Below are 19,136 nucleotides of genomic sequence, written 5' to 3' on the forward strand. Positions count from 1 at the left end.
TGAAGACAATTCATTTAGGAAAACTTTCGAATACCAAGTGTCTAAATACTTATGAACGATAGGGCAGGTAAATATGCGCTTTGTTAAAAATATGGTATATTTTCAGGGGATTGGTCATAGACATCAAAATAATGATGGAAATTCACGGGTGCTTATATTTGATAGCCTCATCTTTTAATTATGTACTATCGTGCATAAGTATTTGCACACATTCATATTATATTATAGGAAATCCATAAAGTACACCACAACTAAAATTCTCTAGTATAGTTTTGGCTACAGATCTCATTACATACGATTATTGTATAAGATTTATAAATACTGATGAAAATAACATTTGATATTAGTTAGTATAAACTAAAAAAGTATTTCATGGATTTCGGTTGTGTATTTTATTTTGTTCCGCCTATTGGTCCATAGCGCCTATGGAGTAGCAACCGACATTCTGTATATATGTAGGATGTTCAGCTACGGGTGGTGGATAGGTGATTCTACATAGACATTAAACTAAGATAAAAGCCTAGAGTAACGAATTTGACTCTCCTTAGTTAATTATAACCATTTAGGAAAGTAGTGGTTGTCATAGTCACTGATATAAGGAGCCATTTGCGTCGCAAAGTTGAAATGTAATTCTACGACACTCTGTTGTAGTCTAAACTTTGGCTACGATAATCACTGATCTCCATCATATCGTTTGGCACCTGCTATCTGCCACCAACTTGACGTTAATACTGGTACTATTTGGTTTCTTGAGTCTTATTGTAAATTTCAAACCGATTCAAATCATTTTTTATTACTTTTCAAAAGAGCAAAAAAATAAATGAATCGATCAGTTAAAGAATAACAAAATTCTAAAATTAGCCATTTTCAAATAATCTTAAAGCTATATCTGGACTTCAGAGCTAAGGTATGTTGAGTCAAACAGAAAACAGGTGACTTAACGCAGTTTGGCTTTCGGGTCTGGATACGTAAAATACATAGAACTATACGTTGAGATCAAATACCTATCGCAAAATGTGGTTTTTGAACTTGTATTGTATTGTAAATTTTGTTTATTTATAGTGCAATGTAAACAGATTCGTATTAGATATAATAACACGTGAAACGAAGAGAAAATAAGCAAGATAGTATATAAATAATTCAGTCTTGCTCTGAATTATCAAAGTCCCAGTGTTAAAAATGAATTGCAAAAAAAGTATCTCTACACATTACGGAGTTAAATAGTCTTCATATGTAGTAAAGTTGTTTTGAAATTTTCTGAAAGGATATTCCAGATAAAAGATTTCAAAATTCAACACTACTGTTCTATATCTTTATTAGTATAACATAAATCATATTATATATGATGTTATATAATAAATCTATTAGTAAAACTAATTTCAGTCACGGTCATATCACGTTCTTCTTGCATAAAGTATTAAAATATAGTAGAACATGATGTTTGTTAACATTATATTTCTTTGTTAACTTAATATTTGAAAATAAAATTATGTAAAATTGGAAGAGATATAATCTGTGTAATGAAAACGAATGAAGAAGTATCTACGAATTTCCCACTTCAATTCATTTTATACGTTGAATGTCTTCGATTTCAATTTATTATAGCTCCAATGAAATTTGGAGTATGTATCTGTTTAAAAGAGTAAAAAATCTATTTATGCATTTTACATTAAAGCGCCTGAATATTTTCAAGCTATTCTTGTATTCAGCAGCATAACTTCGTTATTTTCATACCAATGTTTAGAATCATCTCTTAAGTTTTCTGCAAACAGCTGTACAGAGTATTTCCGAATTAGAGGTAGGAATATCTATTAACAAAATATTAGCACTGATGAGATTAAAATTTTTAGATAATCTTGAATAGATTATAGTGCTTATGAAACACTGCTCAATAAATTATTAGTAATATCCTTTCATCAATTATCAAGAATGGTATGTGTACAGCAGGCTTCGACTAATATGTACACGAATGCTTCTTTCTGTTTTGATGAATAAAATATTAAGAAGTGTCTTTTTAATTTAATGATGAAGAAAAGCGAACGATCAAGTTAACAGAATTTTATTTATTACGCTTATTTTTGAATATTATTATCCACACATAAAGTATCTTTTATAAATCAAATTTTTTCTCATAATTTGCAATGAGTTTTAGGCTGGTAGATGAATAGGTAAATAAAATGTGTATTATCTGTTGTAGATAAAACCTGCACAATAATCCTCTTATCGTAGACGAAATGTAATCTTCTAATTTGCGACTAGCAAGATATAGGATGTTTGATGTAAATTTTTCTATTATCTTACAATCAGGTTTATTTGTTACACTTATAATCACCAATGCAAACGACCATATAGTTATACTTTACTTTTGCTTATATTTTTACGAATATTTTCGATTAAATTTTTGAAATATCATTCGAGTTTAATTCATTTTGACACCGTGAAGATATTGTACTTTCATATTTACACCAATATCAGTACAATAAATTAGGTGTCCCAGAGGAGATATTTATCTAATTTTGCTATTAGAGTTAACGACGCACTATTAAATTGCATCCAGTGAAGGCAAATAAATTGGAATATTAATTATTTATGGAAAATTATTATCATGTGCAATTGCATTCCTCGAATATATCAATATTTCCACGATATTGAATTGAAGATATAATTTACTATTACTGATATAATAAATATTATCTTGTAAATATATCTATATTAATATTCAATAACCAAATATATTAAATTTTAATAATTAGAAAGATAATGTTATCTATAGACCGCGGACGTTTGTGCAAATTACTATTTTCATAACTATATGTAGAGAAGTAAAATCTCATTAAAAATTTATTTCATTCTACAAATATCATAAAATGTATTAAACTTTTGATATTCTTTATAATTTTGCATATTATACAGTTTAATTATCAAATATAGTTGCTTCCTTTTAATCTACTAATTTTGTTATTATAAACGGCAGAAGCAAATTAGACTCACAGGCTTTTGTAGATTAATATTTACTAAAGGTTTATACCAATGAAATCATATGTTCGTAGTCAAAAGGATAACATCATCAAGTACAGGTGCAAGTTATATTCAGCAGATCTAATTTGTTGATGCGCTTAATTAAAAAATAGCACTTCATCGTTAATTATTCAGTAGTGATATATTGTCAGCTAAATTTGTCGATTTAACGTGGTTAGCGAGCGCTCAATACGCGACGGTGTAATCATTATGCGATAATTGTTGCTAAAATATTTGACCTACATGTTACTCGTTGTTTCACTTAGCTGCTTACTGCGAATTTCTATCGCTCATTCGACTTGTAATGTTGAAATTATTTAACAATTTATTACATTAAAATTAGTAGAATTTCTTGATTATAATATATACGATAATGTCACACAAAAAGTCTTTCCTTTTCTAATCCTCTGATAAAATATTGTTTTACTTTAAATTAGGTTAAATCTCATACTTGTGCAAATATTTTGCAGATTTATATTTTTTTTGTACTTACGATTTTTAATTATTAAATTAAGTATATAATAACAAACTCAAAATGGCTGACATATTACGTTCTTTTCTACTGTATACATGACAATAGAAGATAACTAATTTTTTATGATGTTTTCGTACGATTCCAACTTTTATCATCAAAGTACATTAAATTAGAAAAATTTTATTGCACAATCACAATCATTTATGTTCAGTGAAAGTACAGAGGAATTGTTGCTAAAATTGGTAGTTAGACGGGGTTTATACGAAGTTTTCATGCCAAAGAGATAATTTTATAATAATGTCCAATTTTAAAAATTTAATTTGAAAAATAGTGAGTTTGAATTTTTATTAAAATTTTATTCGAATCGCTTGGATGGAGGAAACTATTTTCTAATGTAATTGGAATATTTCCATTCATTTAAAATTAAATGCAAAAATAAATCGAAATTTTAATTGTTCAAATTATATCTAAATGTTGATTATCCAAATGTCGGTTATCCAAGTGACCAATTATGCTAATTTTGCTACGCTATATACCTGGATTTGAAGGCGATATTCAGGGATGGTTAAACATAGTTAAAACTAATTCCGCATATAAAATGAGTGATGATATTATTTTATGTGTACTTTACAAAAATGATGACAGAAATGAATACGTGGCAGGTCGTAGTTACTTGTCCATGTACAATCCTATCAATTAATGAAATTGAAAATGCATTGGCTATTGTATTGTAGTGGGCAATGCATAAAAGAAGAAACAGATGCTATAAAAATTTATGTTTGAGGAAATTCGTAATTTGATACTTAAAAATGTTTAATTTATTCTTTTGTACTACATCTCGTTCCTTAGATATGTATTCTTTTACACAATAAATATTCATATCTGAAAATTTAATTTAGAGTATATTCACCGAATTGGCCCTTTCAAACCGATTATATGAAAAATCATATATTCGAGAGAATTTGTCTCCTGTAGAGTCTTCAATTTTTGGTTAGGGATTCAAGGTTGTAAAAAATTAGTAACGACAAAAATATCGAGAAGGAACAATAATAATTATATTTATTACGCAGTTTACAGTTATTTAGGTAGGTTGAGTCGACGAAACAAATGCTTTTACATGTCCCAAATGAAAGGAGCTTACCTCGGACAGACGTAACCGGAAGTGTATCCGAAACTCCTTCTTCCGTTTTTTCTTCAAAGAATACGTTTGGCTGGTCCGAGGACGAGAGCATTTGCTATATTTTAAGCGTAAGACTCTTAAAACTGGTATACTTCAGTCGCATGCGCTATAATCCACCGATTCGTGAAATATATTAAGGTTTCTCCGTAAAGTAAATGTACAAATATAACTCGTAGGAATTTCGAGCAATCACAAGTCTCGAACACTCTTTCTCCATCGTTAACCGAATCCTCTTATCTCACCTCTCATTATTGTCCAGTATAGACGTAAGCTTCGTAGAAAACCTTATATCTCTTCCTCTCTTCCCTTCCTCCTCTCTTTGTTAAACGTCCAGCGCGACGTTAATCTCGTTACAAGGAGAATTACTCGCACGTATGTTTGGTCGAATGCGGAATTCATTAATGACTACGGCCCTCGCAACTTCCTTCGTGTAACCGGCGGCGTTAGTGCAAGTTTCAGACCTCTCAGTCTGGCGCTGTGTCCTCTTTTTCAAATGGAATCGACCACTTTTCAAAACTTTGATGAGAATTCATTTATTGTAGAATGTACAGGATGTTTCCGAACAACATGTACAAGCGGATGTTAGATGATTCATTATGGAAAAAATAAGAAAAATATAAAGAATAAAAGTTTTTCGTTTTTGGCTTAGTTTTCGAGATAATCAAGTTTGCAGATTTGCTCCGTATTATACGCACTTACAGCTAAAACATAATTAACCTAGGGACGTATAATGTCTATCGTGTTTATAAGCAATATTTTACGACTCTTGGTATGCTACTCAAATCGTTGGCTAACCGTGAACACACAGTTTTCTTCAATTTGCAACGTCAACGACTTATATGAATCGGAAACTGTAACCGAAATTTGTCTGCTACCATTCGTTATCACAGAGAGCAAAATAGTTAACAAAATTCATTTATTTGTTTTCTCCAGAATGTAGTAACTTGTAGATACCCTGTAAACATTATTTACAAAGATTATAGACATTATACATCTCTGAGAGTAACATATCTTAGTCGTAAGTGCGTATCTACAAACTTGATTATCTCGACAATTGAGTAGAAAACAAATAAATTTTGTTTTTTATATTTTTCTTATTTTTTCGCAAGGAATCACTTATCGACCGCTTGTACATGTTATTCGGAAACACTCTGTATATAGAATTTAGTTTCAGTCGAAAGTTGAAATAAAAATTAAGGCTACTGATTTAGTTTACCATTTGCTAAAGTTTCAAATTGATTAAGTTTCAATAATAGAAATTCTATAGAAACTTAGTGGCTGAAGCCTCACTGACAAAATTTTACAAGGATCGAAGTACACAAAACCTCTACAGTAGATTAAATTCTATACTTAACAGTATTCTATAGTTGGCAAGGTTCTACACTGTCTCAAATTTTAGTGTAGATTACATACTATGATCAAGTTACGTTTTAACAGATAAATTTCTAGAGCCAGCTTAAAACTCGCATCAAAGTTTCGAAAACTTTCAACCATATCTGTTCATGGTTCTGTTTATTTGATTTACAAAGTATTCTGTCCGTTACATTGCTTATCATGCACATTCTGCACGATCAAATATTAAAGAATTGAATTTTATTTAAAACTTATGCATCATGTAAGTTAAACATTTACTAATGAAATATTTATATTAATTTATAAAATACTTGTTTGATAAGCAATGTGTTAACAACAACAATGTCCAATAATCGATATCTGTAAATCCAAACTCAAATATGTTTAAACCTAATCGTAAAGAAACTAATGTCCAAACACAATGCTGTAGGCAACTTACGTTACTATTAATACTATAAAATCGTAAAATACATTGCTATGGTACACCTATTATTTTACTACAGCATACAAAGAGAAAATTAGTAACGATAAATGACAGAGTCGATGGCGCTATAATATATATTTTATGTCGTTTTCACCATCTTTTTTTGTTTCATACTTTTTCTTAAAAATGAGTACATAAACAATAAGATGATTTTAACATAAAAAATTCTATAAAACACTGTTGAAAAATGTTGCCTCAAAAATATTAATACAGGAATAATAAGAAGGTACAATAAAAAGATTATTTTCTCATGCGTAAAAAATATGAATGACTAAATTGTTTAAAATAATCTAAACATGTAGTTAAAAAGTTTATCAGACTCCTTTCGGTACAATTATTAAGTGTATTAAATTCTTATGATTTCACTAATATTTTTTTTAAATAACTATATATTCCATAAACATTTTTGTACATCAAGCTTTCTTTTTAATCTTAATTAGTTAGTTCTGCATTCAATAAAAAAATTTATGTAGCAAATTTTTATGAAACAGAATATTATATAAAGTTTCAAATAAAAGATGACACGATGAAGATGCTAGAACCTCGTCTGAAAGTTTTAAAGTTCCTCATAATACTAAATTATAAAACTTAGGAACCATGTAAGATAAAAAGTAAAAAGACGCATTAAACTACAACAAATTCTCTAAAAGAAAGATAATTTGAAGTAGAGCATAATATTTTAAAACCCAAGCTTGGATATAAGAGTTAATAAAGTTTGATAGATCCAGTCGCAATTTAATTTTTTAAAAAATCACTTGTACCGAAAGGGTATAAAATGTTGAACACTGTGCATGTACTGTCAAGTATTTTGTTGGCAAACTGAACCCTTCGCACACTAAATATGTTTTTAAAACAATATCTTAAACTAACTAAAATTTTTGGCAAATATATAAAAACTGATTATTGGAAGATTAAAAATTAAGAGAGTTATTCATTATTTTTATAGAACACTCATAGTGCAAAGGGTATTTGTTCTCTAAACATTTGTTTACCATTAAGAAACTGAGTTCTAAGTGTCTGAAGGCGCAAGAAGAACGGCAGTTCGTTAACAATAAATATAGTGAAAGTTTTTCATTTTGACCGTCCATGACGAATAAATACGACTTAAATACTGGCAGTGGAAGATGTAATGCTGTTATCCACAGAGTAGATACACGTTAAATAGATACGCGAAATACGAAGAGGGACTTAAGTAGTTTAAACGAATCACGCCACTTCGACAAAAACAATCAAAAAATCATCGTCGACGTTCAATTATATAAATAATGCGCTCATACAAAAATAATTACGCGTGTCCTCTGCCCTTAGATGCAGACTGAACTCCTTCAAATTACATTTAATTACAATCATCTCGCTTTTTCACTTACAATTCGTTTTCTTTACATTTGGTCATTCAATTTTATCAATCTCGATACTTTTAGCGACTCCTTTCATATATTAGATCTCGAAACATTACATTAGGCCGTGGAATGAAAAATTCGAGATTCTAAGAGTTCCCTAATCTTCCTTGGTGACGCCAATAAGCTTCTAGCGATTTTTCTTCTTCTTCAAGCATCCAGTTGCATCCATCGATTTAAGAATTTTTTATCCATATTCATTCATTCACATTAATATTAAGTTTGTTAGGTAAAATAATTGTATTAAAAAAAAGATACCTACTCTCAAAGATTCTAAAACAGTGAAGGGTCATATTGACACCATATTTATCAGTGTTTGCAACAAAATGCATGAAAAGGACAAGAAATACCGTATGTCTTTTAAATATACAATTTCTTCCGTTAATTTGCGCTTAAATTATTCCACTAATTGAAGAAACGTTAAACATTCATGAGAAAAAAAATATTTCATAAAGGGTTGAACGATTAAGATATATAGTAACAAAATAATAATTGTAATCACCACATACAAGTAAACTAGTAAGATAAAAAATGGTATTAGCAGTTAGCTTTTCTCAATCATTAACATAATATTTAAGAATCTTTCCAGAGTTTTCAACCGCTTCTTCATGATGTGTAACACAACTGCATGTGTCTGTACAAATGTTTACTCAGAGGACAATAGACCTAACGGTCCATCAAGTTCCACGATTAATTGGGAAAGTAATGGAGAAACGCGAGACTTTCTATACATTTTTTCGATACTTATGCAGTATCGTTTTCCTTTGCTTGCGTTGCATTTAAGTTACAATTACAAATCGTCTGGCGTTTAAGTTAGCATGCAACAGATTTGGAAAATAGTTGCACGAAGCTCAGCTCGCTAGCGAAGCGTATACTATACCTGATGTTAATTCTTAATACAAAATTTCGATCTCTCAGACTAATTTTGGATACCTTCTGAAACTGAGACTTACTTATTCGATAATTTCTTTTAGGTAATCAGTTAAAGACATCACCAATGCGAACCCTGTTTTTTATTGTTTCCCACGTCTTGCTTCGCTAAGTTTACATTTTATTTTGATGAGTGAACGTTTCAAAAGTGACACGAGTGAAACAACTTCTGAGAGATCGCAATGTTAAGCGTGAATTCTTTTTACATTCGATCATACTCCACCCACCAGTAACATCACTCATTAGATCTATTTCACACTGAGCGAACGATTCTGTGTGGTTTCTGCGTGACTCTTGCATATATGTGCGAACACGTGTGTTGCGGTCCATGTTGCACCTTTCCTCCATATTTGATCGATACAACGTTAAACATACGATTAATGATAATAATAATACCTAGTATGCGTTAAACTGCTGCCAATATCGACAAGTCCGACAATCCACGTACGCACGATAATATAGAATTCTTTTTCGGCCGCGTCGAATATATATATGTATTGTATATATATATATGTATATCACACTGAGCCGGCTGTGTGTATATATGCGTGTGTATGCTTGCGAGTGTGTGTCCATCTGAAGTTTCAGCCTTTGGCACCCAATTCATGGTCACACGTTTCACGAGGATGCGTGGAGGTCCACATAAATTCGTCCACTTCGGTTCCACTATTGACTTCTAACACATCTCCCGTGTCGGTGATACACGTGAAAAGTTCGAATTGGGGCACTGCTCGGTTTTCAGGGGTTTCCACTTGGTCTTGATACGGTTTCGACGAGTATTTATGGAACACCTGTAGCGCTCAGTCTCCCACGATTCTGGCTAGTAGCATTTTCGAGTGCACGTACACTTGCGCACTAGATCGACGTCCTTTGTGTACCGCATACCGTCTGCGCAGATCAGTCGAACCTGTAACGAATTCGAATTTTTATTATCTTCAATAGTCGATATAGTCGCTGTAAGAGTATCTGAAAATGATTGAATCATCACATCCCAGTAAGAAAAGTGTTACAAGTGAAAAATTTTCAAAGATATTTTTTTCTATTTTTCTATTTTCAAAGATACAACTTGAAAAGTAGAGCTTAAAAATTAGTTTTATCCTTCAAATATTATAAAGTGTATGTAACTTTTGATGTCTTGTACGATTTTAACAATCTATATGGATTTTATAGGATTTTACGTATCGAAATTTTCGATAAATGCATAAAGACCCGCAGTCTACTTCTAATACAGTGCTGTTTAAACTTTGCTAATAAAGTAATGTATATATCAATGTCTAATTTTTTAAATATTATTTAAATATTAAGGCATATATTCATAATTCGTATAATATGAAACCCTACCTTGCGTCGTTTCGTCTTCCGTGGTAAACAGCAAGAGTTGCCACAACTACCCCAACACTTGGCAAGTTTTACTGGTCGTCTACTCCGACATCCATTCTCGCTATAATATTCTTTGGTGTGCTCCTTGCGACACGTCGGTGCTACAAATCAAACAAAGACATCACATATTGTCCAAGTTAATCTTAAAATTAATTATTTTGACAATTACAAAGTTTTCGATAACAGGTGTTAGAAATTTTAAATGATTGTACATGCTAAAATATGACGAAATTGTATTTCGGGTTTCATTTAATTGTTGAGAAAACGCCTAAAGTTGAAGTGAAATGTATCTAACTTCAGACTTCTCTTACTGACTCCGCTGTATCTGACTTGACTAACACACGCCACCAGGAGAATAAGTCTCAAGTTAGACATATTTCACGCGAATTTTAGACGCTTTTGCAATAGTTAAAGCGATTTCCTCATTCTTGATTTTCTTTCTGATCGTGACATCTTTTCTCTCTGCCTGTGGCCTGATTGTAAATCATCTTTTAAAATTGTTGACACTTGCTATCGGAAATCTTGTGTACATATACTTTCAATTTTATGTGATACTCTGACTCTTGAATTAATATTCAAGGTTTGTTTTAGTCATTCATATTATACAGTTAGAGTACTAAAATTGGGGGTATACTAAAACCTATTCTACCTTTCTCGCAGTATCGTCCTTGCCATCCAGTTTGACACCGGCACACATAGTTGTTTCCGATCGGTGATGGCACGCATTGCGAGCCTTTCTTGCACTCATTCCCTGCGCAGGGATCGGAAATTATTGTGCCAGGCACTGTCATGACGATGTCTGAAATCAGAAAAGCGTATTTTAGTAATTTCAATCATTTTGACTTCAAATTAAATTAAGTGTCTTTTGTGTCAAAATTTTAATTCGATTATTAGATTTCAATACTATTAAATCATCCTATAGATACTGTTGCTCTAATCGTAAGTTTTAGGTTTAGATTTGTTGCTCAGGCAAATCGTTGGCACAGTTTAGGGTGCGGCCAAAGAACATTTGCTATTTTTGAGTTACGGGACTTTAGTCTACAATTCACAGATTTATTAGTCGCAATACATGCCCATGAGAAATTGAAGACTGTTAGAGAGAATCTGGGATCTTCGCTGCTCTTTTTCAATAACAATAACGTATCATAAACTGCGGGATTTTCGAAAGGTCGTAGGTCAGAATGTCAGTTCCAGAGCCAACAGGCGGCACACAGGCGCGTCACCTAAAGGAAATTTCCGTCGCTACTACTGTCCCGATCATACCTTCCAAGGTACAGGTAACAATCACCTTCCTCCTCAAGAAAAGTGCGTTAAGCACAAAAGAGAAGAGAAGTACTGAGGGTCTCTAACCTACCGGTTGGTTAGTTTCATTAGCACTAGTTGACCAATCCGTGGACAGTTTAGGAAGCATCAAGGTTTCAAAGTTTTTAGAAATATGTTAGACGTTCGAAATCAGTCAGTCAGTTAACTGAATGAGCAATGTGCGTCACTTGAGTAACCCTTCGAGATTTTAGGCAGCACAGTTAGAGTGCGATATTCACGACTAGCAATATTCCTAACACTCGTAAAGATAAGAATTGATTCAGCAATTCACAAATTGAGAAATAGTTATACAAAATAAGAAGCAGTGCATCAGTAATAGAATGTAATTTAAATGTTTACTTTTTTATCAATAAAATAACCTTGACAGACATTATGTATGGGATTCTCCAATAAGGAGTGACTATAAATTTCCAAGTTCTCGAATCACCAAACTTTTAAATATTTAAGTATAAATTTCTAATTTCCCAAATTTTCAAATTTTAGTCTTTGTAGATTTTAAATTTTCAAACGTAAAAATTTCCAAACTGTTGAATTTTCAAACTTTAAACTCTCCAATATTCGATTAATCTTTCAAATTATCCAATATAGAATTTTCAACCTATTATACATTTACAAATTTGAAATTGTTAATTTCTATTTCTGTCTTCCAATTCTTGAAACTTTATATTGGAGCCCTGATATTTAAATTAAGATGAGTCGACCTCGGTCTGATGAAGCTGAATAATACTACAAACATGAATTCTTCTGATTTTAGTATTATTTGTATTTTGATATAACATAACATTGACGTATCAATTATGCATTTTCATGTAAGGAATATATTCAAAAATATCAAAATAGTTAAACAAATTAATGTTTTAAGACTTATGTAAATTCGTCAACTTTTATATGTTCAATCGAGTTTCGAGCAAAGAATTAATCGTTCATATATTAAGGATTAAATATATATTATATTATAAATAATAAAAATATTTTGTAATTGGATATTGCCCAGATATGAATAAACGGGAAAAGGAATATTATGAGTTAAAGCTAATGATCTGTGGTGATCGCTTTGGCAATCAACATGTTCAATACATTATGTGCAACGCGTCTGACTATGTCTGTTCCACTATCACTTACGTTTTCGTTATCATTTTTCTCCGCTACTGTTTCTTTTTCTATGTATAGTTACGCTATGTTTACATCAGTTAATTTTTGGTCAGATAATTGTGTTGATCAACCTAAAGTCGATCAAAATTGTTATTTCAACTTCGTTGAAATTGGTGTTCCACGGATAACTTTGATTAATTTTAAGTTGTTAAGTTAAATGTTAAGAAAGGAATTTAATTTAAGTAGAAAATTTCTTTTTCGATAATTTTATATATTTATAATTGCAATATTTTTAGCATCTAAAAAATTTTCAAAAATGTGCAGATATTGTATAAAATTGGTATATTACATTTTGATTTACTTGGTTTAAAAAGGAAAAGTCAGATACCTATTTCTATTACCACAGAGTCTGCTAAAATTAGGTTATCGTAGAAGTGTATTTTGTTAAATCAGTATAATGCATGAGATAGAAATTCGTTATACATATATCGTACTCACCGGAATGTTCGTGATCCACGCTTTCCTGGGGTATAGTTTCTTCGTTACTGTTACCGCTCATAATTCCTTCAGGTTCAACGACGTCTCGTGCCTCGTCCGCTTCTTCCTCGTTCGACATGCATCCAGGAGTTACACGGTGCATCTTCGCGGCGTTACTAAAGTCTACCAATTTATGGTTGATCCACATTTCGGAGATGCACCCTACGGAAAATAAATATTATCATTTACAATTAATCCACCTTGCAAACATTAGCTAGTACGAGTTTTTTAATGAAATAAGCGTAGTTATGGTTTACTACGTAATTTTAATATATTGTATAAGTCTTGAATAATTCGTTTTTGAGTTTCACACACAAAATAGTGAAACTGATTAACTACGATTATTATCTAATTCGGAATATTTTCCTGATTAATATTCACTCTTGATGAGGAAAAGCATCTTTTCTTATGTTGTTTTAATAGAATAGTGTAGTTTTGATATTTTTAAATAGATAGCATTTAATAGCTCCGTTTATTTACTCAACATTTTTCTATATTCTGCAAAATTATACACTTATACCCAAAAATAGTTTGCAGCGGAGGAGTTTGAAGTTCATGAGTATAATATAAAACCATTTTGTTCGTGATGTAATAAATCATTGAAATATAGGAAAACGGTATAAATGTATATAACTATATTTATGCATTCTATTCTAATTCATCCAAGTAACAATTAATAAATAATTAGTTAAATAAGTATACGATTAATAAATCGTAAGTGAAGATTTATTCGTTGGAATTCTTTAATTATGTAAAATATGGAGAAATATTAAAAGTAAACAATGTTAAATATAACAAGTGTTATCTAGGAAATAAGAAGACGTATATATCGTTATATTTAAAAAACAGAAAAATGCTCCCTGTGACTTCGAATGAATATCAGTGGTGTTCTGCTTATCATTCAAAAAATCTGTACGAGACATCGTTAGTAATTTCACAGAAAATGATATATCATCCGGTATAACTTACCAAGCTTTACGTAGGTTTTAATGTAATGTAGACGTCTAATGTAAGCGTCGCTTACCTTGGAAACTCGTGACGTTCCTCAACTGGAACTCCGTGAATGCGATGTTGGCAACTTCCTGCGTGACACCGCCGATATACATCGGCGTGATAAGCTTTAGGTACTCCTTTGGACCCTCATTGATGATGCTCCTAGCAGGACCGCGGTCTACTCTCATCGTGAAATTCTTCTTGATCGCGAGAAGTTCAGCCACGTGGGGCTTGCCATCCGCCACCATCTCGTAACTGTACATCGTCGAAGTTGGGTAGTTCCCCACGTCGTATGAGACCCGTACACGGCCATTGAATAGCTCGACAGCGATGTGATCGCCGTTCTGGCCGTCGTAGAGGAGAACCCCGTTTTCCTGCGTGGTCGTGAAAACGATGGTCACGTTCGCTTCGGGCCTCGTGCGTAGTGGTTCCAGCTCGACCAGCGAGCTGTTGTCCACGAAGCTCAAACTCGTCAGGTACTCGCATCGTTTTCCTTAAAAGATGTTTGATTAGTATTCGTTATAACTTTTCACGCGTTACGGTTGTGAAACTGAGAATTCAAAAATTAAAGGCTCGCTCAGATTAACCAATTTACTTGAATTTTAGTTATAATTAAAATATAAATATTTATGTAGCTTGACATCAAGTTTGTGTCCATACAAGTCAAGTTACTTAAATTCAAGTGTTGGCAGCACTTATCAAAAACTTTATATAAACAAATTTTATTCGATATTTTCGACTTATTTCTTTTGTGTACAATGACGAACACCCTGTATAATTCAAAATATTAATTTTCGTAGCAAGAAAATAATCGTTAGCGACTTTATTTATGGAACGACTTAATAATTTTGTAACAGCTAATACAGTAATTAAATGAATTACTTACCGGTGTAGCCGGGGTGGCACTGGCAAAGATAGTCCGCGGCGGAAGCGGGAGCTGGTTGGAAGCATGCACCGTGCTGACAGTCGTGGTGGGCACACGGACTGGTCTGTGGATACAGCATGGCTGTCGAGGGTGCAGCTTCACAATATCTCCCAGTATATTCCGCCGCGCACTTACACTCATAATTATTTATGCCGTCGATGCAAGTAGCACCGTTCTGAAAAATATACAAATTTTATTATTAACCTTTCTATAAAATAAATTTTTAAGTACAAGTGATTTCTTTGATTTTATAAGTATAATCGTATAATGTTTTTCAATTCCATAGTAATTGAAGTAAGATTTCAGGATTTGTCTACTCATTTTATATATAAAATTATACAAGTTAATTTACTTTATCTGATCATTTTGAATAACTCTTTATTCAATTCAAATTTGTAATACTCGAGAAAAATGGAATCCAAGGTTGTCTCTAAATTGCATTGTATTGTTAAGGTCCTAAATTTTAATGCTTAATGTAACGATAATAAATAAGTGTTTGCGGCAGATGTATTATTTTATAAGAAAAACCATATTATTTTTTTAAAAAGTCACACTAACTGCAGAACCTATAAAGTTATAACATATAAAAAATATTGGTGAAGTGATAACATAATGTGAAAACAAATAATTACATATGGAGGATAAATTTTGTAATTAAAATTCATAAATTTTGTAATTTAGGACTTCAACTTGAAAAAGCTTTATATTAAAAATTAAGTTACTTATCTGACAGATAATTGATAGAATTAACCATGAAATAGTAATACATATATAGTACTACATACATAACACTTATTCATTGTCAGTCATACTTAAATACATTACTTAATTTATTTAATAACTAAATTTTTACTAAAAACTTTATATATCATCAAATTCTGAAATCCCATAGCATAATCGGAAGCTTGAATACCTACATAATACTTGAAACAGGACATGAGTGTCCTCATAGGTTCGCAAGTAATCACAGACTTCACATTCCCATATAAAAAGATTAAAAGGTGTATTTGTAACATGGCAAAGTACCTGGCACATATGATCAATGCAGTCATCCAAGTTGGTGGAACAATTGAGGCCGGAGAAGCCGATCGGGCATTCGCAGCTATAGTGGGTCCCGTGATCGACGCATCGGCCTCCGTTCTCGCAGGGGTCGTGCCCTTTTGTGCAAAAGGGTATTTTCTCCTCGCAGTACTCGCCCATGAATCCTGGGGCGCAGTCGCATCGGTAGGCTTGTACGAGGTCGACGCAGGTCGCGTTATTGGCGCATTTGTTATTCTTGCAGTCGTCGACGTTGTTCTCGCATCGTTGTCCCTTGTACCCGGGGGCGCAATCGCAACTGTCACACACCGACTGATCGTCAATCGAGACATTGACCATGACCTTTAATCGCGGTATATCCACCGATTGATATAGCCGTACACGTACCTTACTTATCGACGAAAATATCATTTTGTCAGTAAACAGCAGATTTTAAGATAAATACTGTGTTTGGGAACTATACAGAATGTCCCAGGACTGGTGGTAAAAGCGAGAAAGGGGTTTTGTTTTAGTTTTAGGCATTTGAAGGGAAAATGGGGAAATGGGAATACTTTTAGCTTATCGTAGAGACAATCGATGGTCACAACGTCAATGTTCCTCTTACCCCATGAATTTTTCAAGCACTAAAAATTATACTTCTGTACGCTTGTATCTGATTGTAATTCCAACGCAATTTTCTCGAAAACGAGGCACGATATAAAACAAATTTACTGTATACCACCAGTTCAGGAACACGCCGTAGACTCAAAGTTCAGTGAATTTAAAGATGAACTAATACTGAGAGATACCTTTTCTCAGTAAATTAGCTTTGCTTTATTAATATTGTAACTAATAGTGCATTAGTGTTGTAGTAGTATGTATATATTATTAATTTTAAACAATTTAATTCGTGAAGTCTTGAGAATTTTTACAAATAAGAATTATTGAATAATCATTTCATCGATAAGTGGTTACGTGTTGCTGCTCTTCGGGGCTTACGTGCAGGGGTTCCGTTTTATTTATTTATATGAGACACCACGTTTCTTGCACGAGCAATTTGGCGCTAGTGAAACTACTTCTATAATCTACTTCTCAATTTATAAAGTTGCCTAAAAATACATTCATCTTTTGTCGTCAGCACTTTTTACACATTCCAGTAATTGTTGAAAACGTTTTACTCACTGATCTAAACTTTTTTTAAAGTATCAAAATATATTTACAAGGTCTAACTTTTACTACTGTCTACAGTTACTTTTACAAAATTCAAGTTTCTTTAAAATCGGCGAATATTACGACTACTGCAAATAATACTCGACATTACTGTCCCACTAATGATACTTCAATTTTTCGTGCATGTCTACTCAACGGTCGACCAAGACTACTTGCAGTTGCGTCTTCGTAATAGGGAAGGTCAATCATTTAGTTTATAATAAATGCACGTTACCAATTTCGCGATTTTATGTCTGCAACAGGGTTCCAATCAAGGAATTTTAATTGTAACAAAAGTTGTTTTAGTAATATTAACACGTTCTCTACCATTTTTGAACATTGTTTGATTAAGCTAATGAAAATTTCATAATTATTTTACTTTATTCTACGTACACTATGTATGACTTGATTAAACAGCTTCTATGTTGTGAGCAACGCGATATTTTGGAATAACTTTTATTTTGAATTTAATGTTTTGAATTTTTAATCATTCCTGAAAATAGATTTTCTATACATGTACTGTATGTGTAGATTGTATGAACTTATTTTGAACATTATTATTCATGAATAAAATTACATTAAGTACCTTGTTTTTGAATAGTAATATCGCTGAAAAGTTACAAAAATTTTACTACCTTTTTTTACGTCTACTTTATAAGTAATCAAATCATTTCTTATTAAACAATAAGTAGTAGGGGATATTCGACAACAGGTGTCAAAAATGTTAAAAGGTGATCCTATCATGCTAAAATAAGACGAAAATGAAGATAGACGAAATTGCGTCTCAGGTTTCATTTTCGAGTTTTTAATTATTCAGATTACGCTTAAAATATTCGTGAAGTGTGTCTAATTTGGGATTTATTCTACTGATTTCACTGTGCCTGACCTTACTAATGCACTCCGCCGACAGTAGAAGTCCCGAGTAGAGACACATTTACGCGAATTTTAGAAACGTTTGCAATAATTACTAATTCTGAAACGAAGCTCCAAACGCAATTTTGTCATTCTTCATTTCCATCATATTTTGACACGTAGAATCACTCCTTAAAATTTCTGATCTCTACTGTCGAACATTCTGTACCTATTACATAGAACATATAAAAATATACTTGGTTTATACAAAAATGACTACTTGAGAAAAAAAATATTTATTTCCTAAACATTTTTCAAATATTATTTTGTCATCAATGTACTAAACATATAGGCACTGCTACGTTTTAGTTTCATGTGACTTACATTTTGAACTACGTGGCTAAGAAAACAATCACTCATATACAAGTGAAATGTGTAAAGCAGTGTGATGCGTTATTGCGTATTCACTGCCCATTAAAAGTTTTAATGAGCTTTGCGCATTGAGGGATGTAAAAGCTTTATTGTTAAATTGAAATTCTGAATTGTTAAACTGAAATTGTAAATAATTACATTATTAAAGGACAATTATTTCTGAAAAATATTAATATCAATATAGAAGCTAGTCTTTGAAATACATGATTCTATACTGTTGGCTGATAATCTATTCGTTGAGCAACTAAAACGTATCAAGTAAATATTTTTACAACTATTGATTAAAAACTGTTACTACTGCAGTAACTAAAATAATAATTGAGTTCATTTGAAATTAGTTTACACTTATGCATTCTATGAAAGATACAGTTTCATTTAAAAAAATAGGTAATGACGTTAAAATTGTCTTGATACAATCACGAACAAAGAAGGAAAAGAAGCAAAAAGATAGAACTTCTAAAACAGATCAGCTTTAAAATATCTTTTTTTATTGCATGTACTTTTTAAACTACTTATTTATCACGTCTGATGTGTCTCAC

At 31.9% G+C, this 19,136-nt stretch overlaps 1 protein-coding gene across 1 annotated transcript in view; it reads right to left on the reverse strand.

Moving 5' to 3' along the window:
• Window positions 1-9,509: 9,509 nt before the first annotated feature.
• Window positions 9,510-19,136, reverse strand: part of Sli (slit guidance ligand) — a 520,631-nt gene continuing 511,004 nt past the window's right edge. Inside the window, 7 exon segments of the mRNA XM_076393084.1 lie at window positions 9,510-9,744; window positions 10,179-10,324; window positions 10,834-11,001; window positions 13,185-13,331; window positions 14,194-14,655; window positions 15,049-15,262; window positions 16,114-16,423. Of these exon segments, the coding sequence (XP_076249199.1) occupies window positions 9,658-9,744; window positions 10,179-10,324; window positions 10,834-11,001; window positions 13,185-13,331; window positions 14,194-14,655; window positions 15,049-15,262; window positions 16,114-16,423 (1,534 nt within the window). The 3' untranslated portion in view covers window positions 9,510-9,657.

The sequence above is a fragment of the Calliopsis andreniformis genome, chromosome 3, assembly GCF_051401765.1.
Source record: "Calliopsis andreniformis isolate RMS-2024a chromosome 3, iyCalAndr_principal, whole genome shotgun sequence".
Lineage (NCBI taxonomy): Eukaryota > Metazoa > Arthropoda > Insecta > Hymenoptera > Andrenidae > Calliopsis > Calliopsis andreniformis.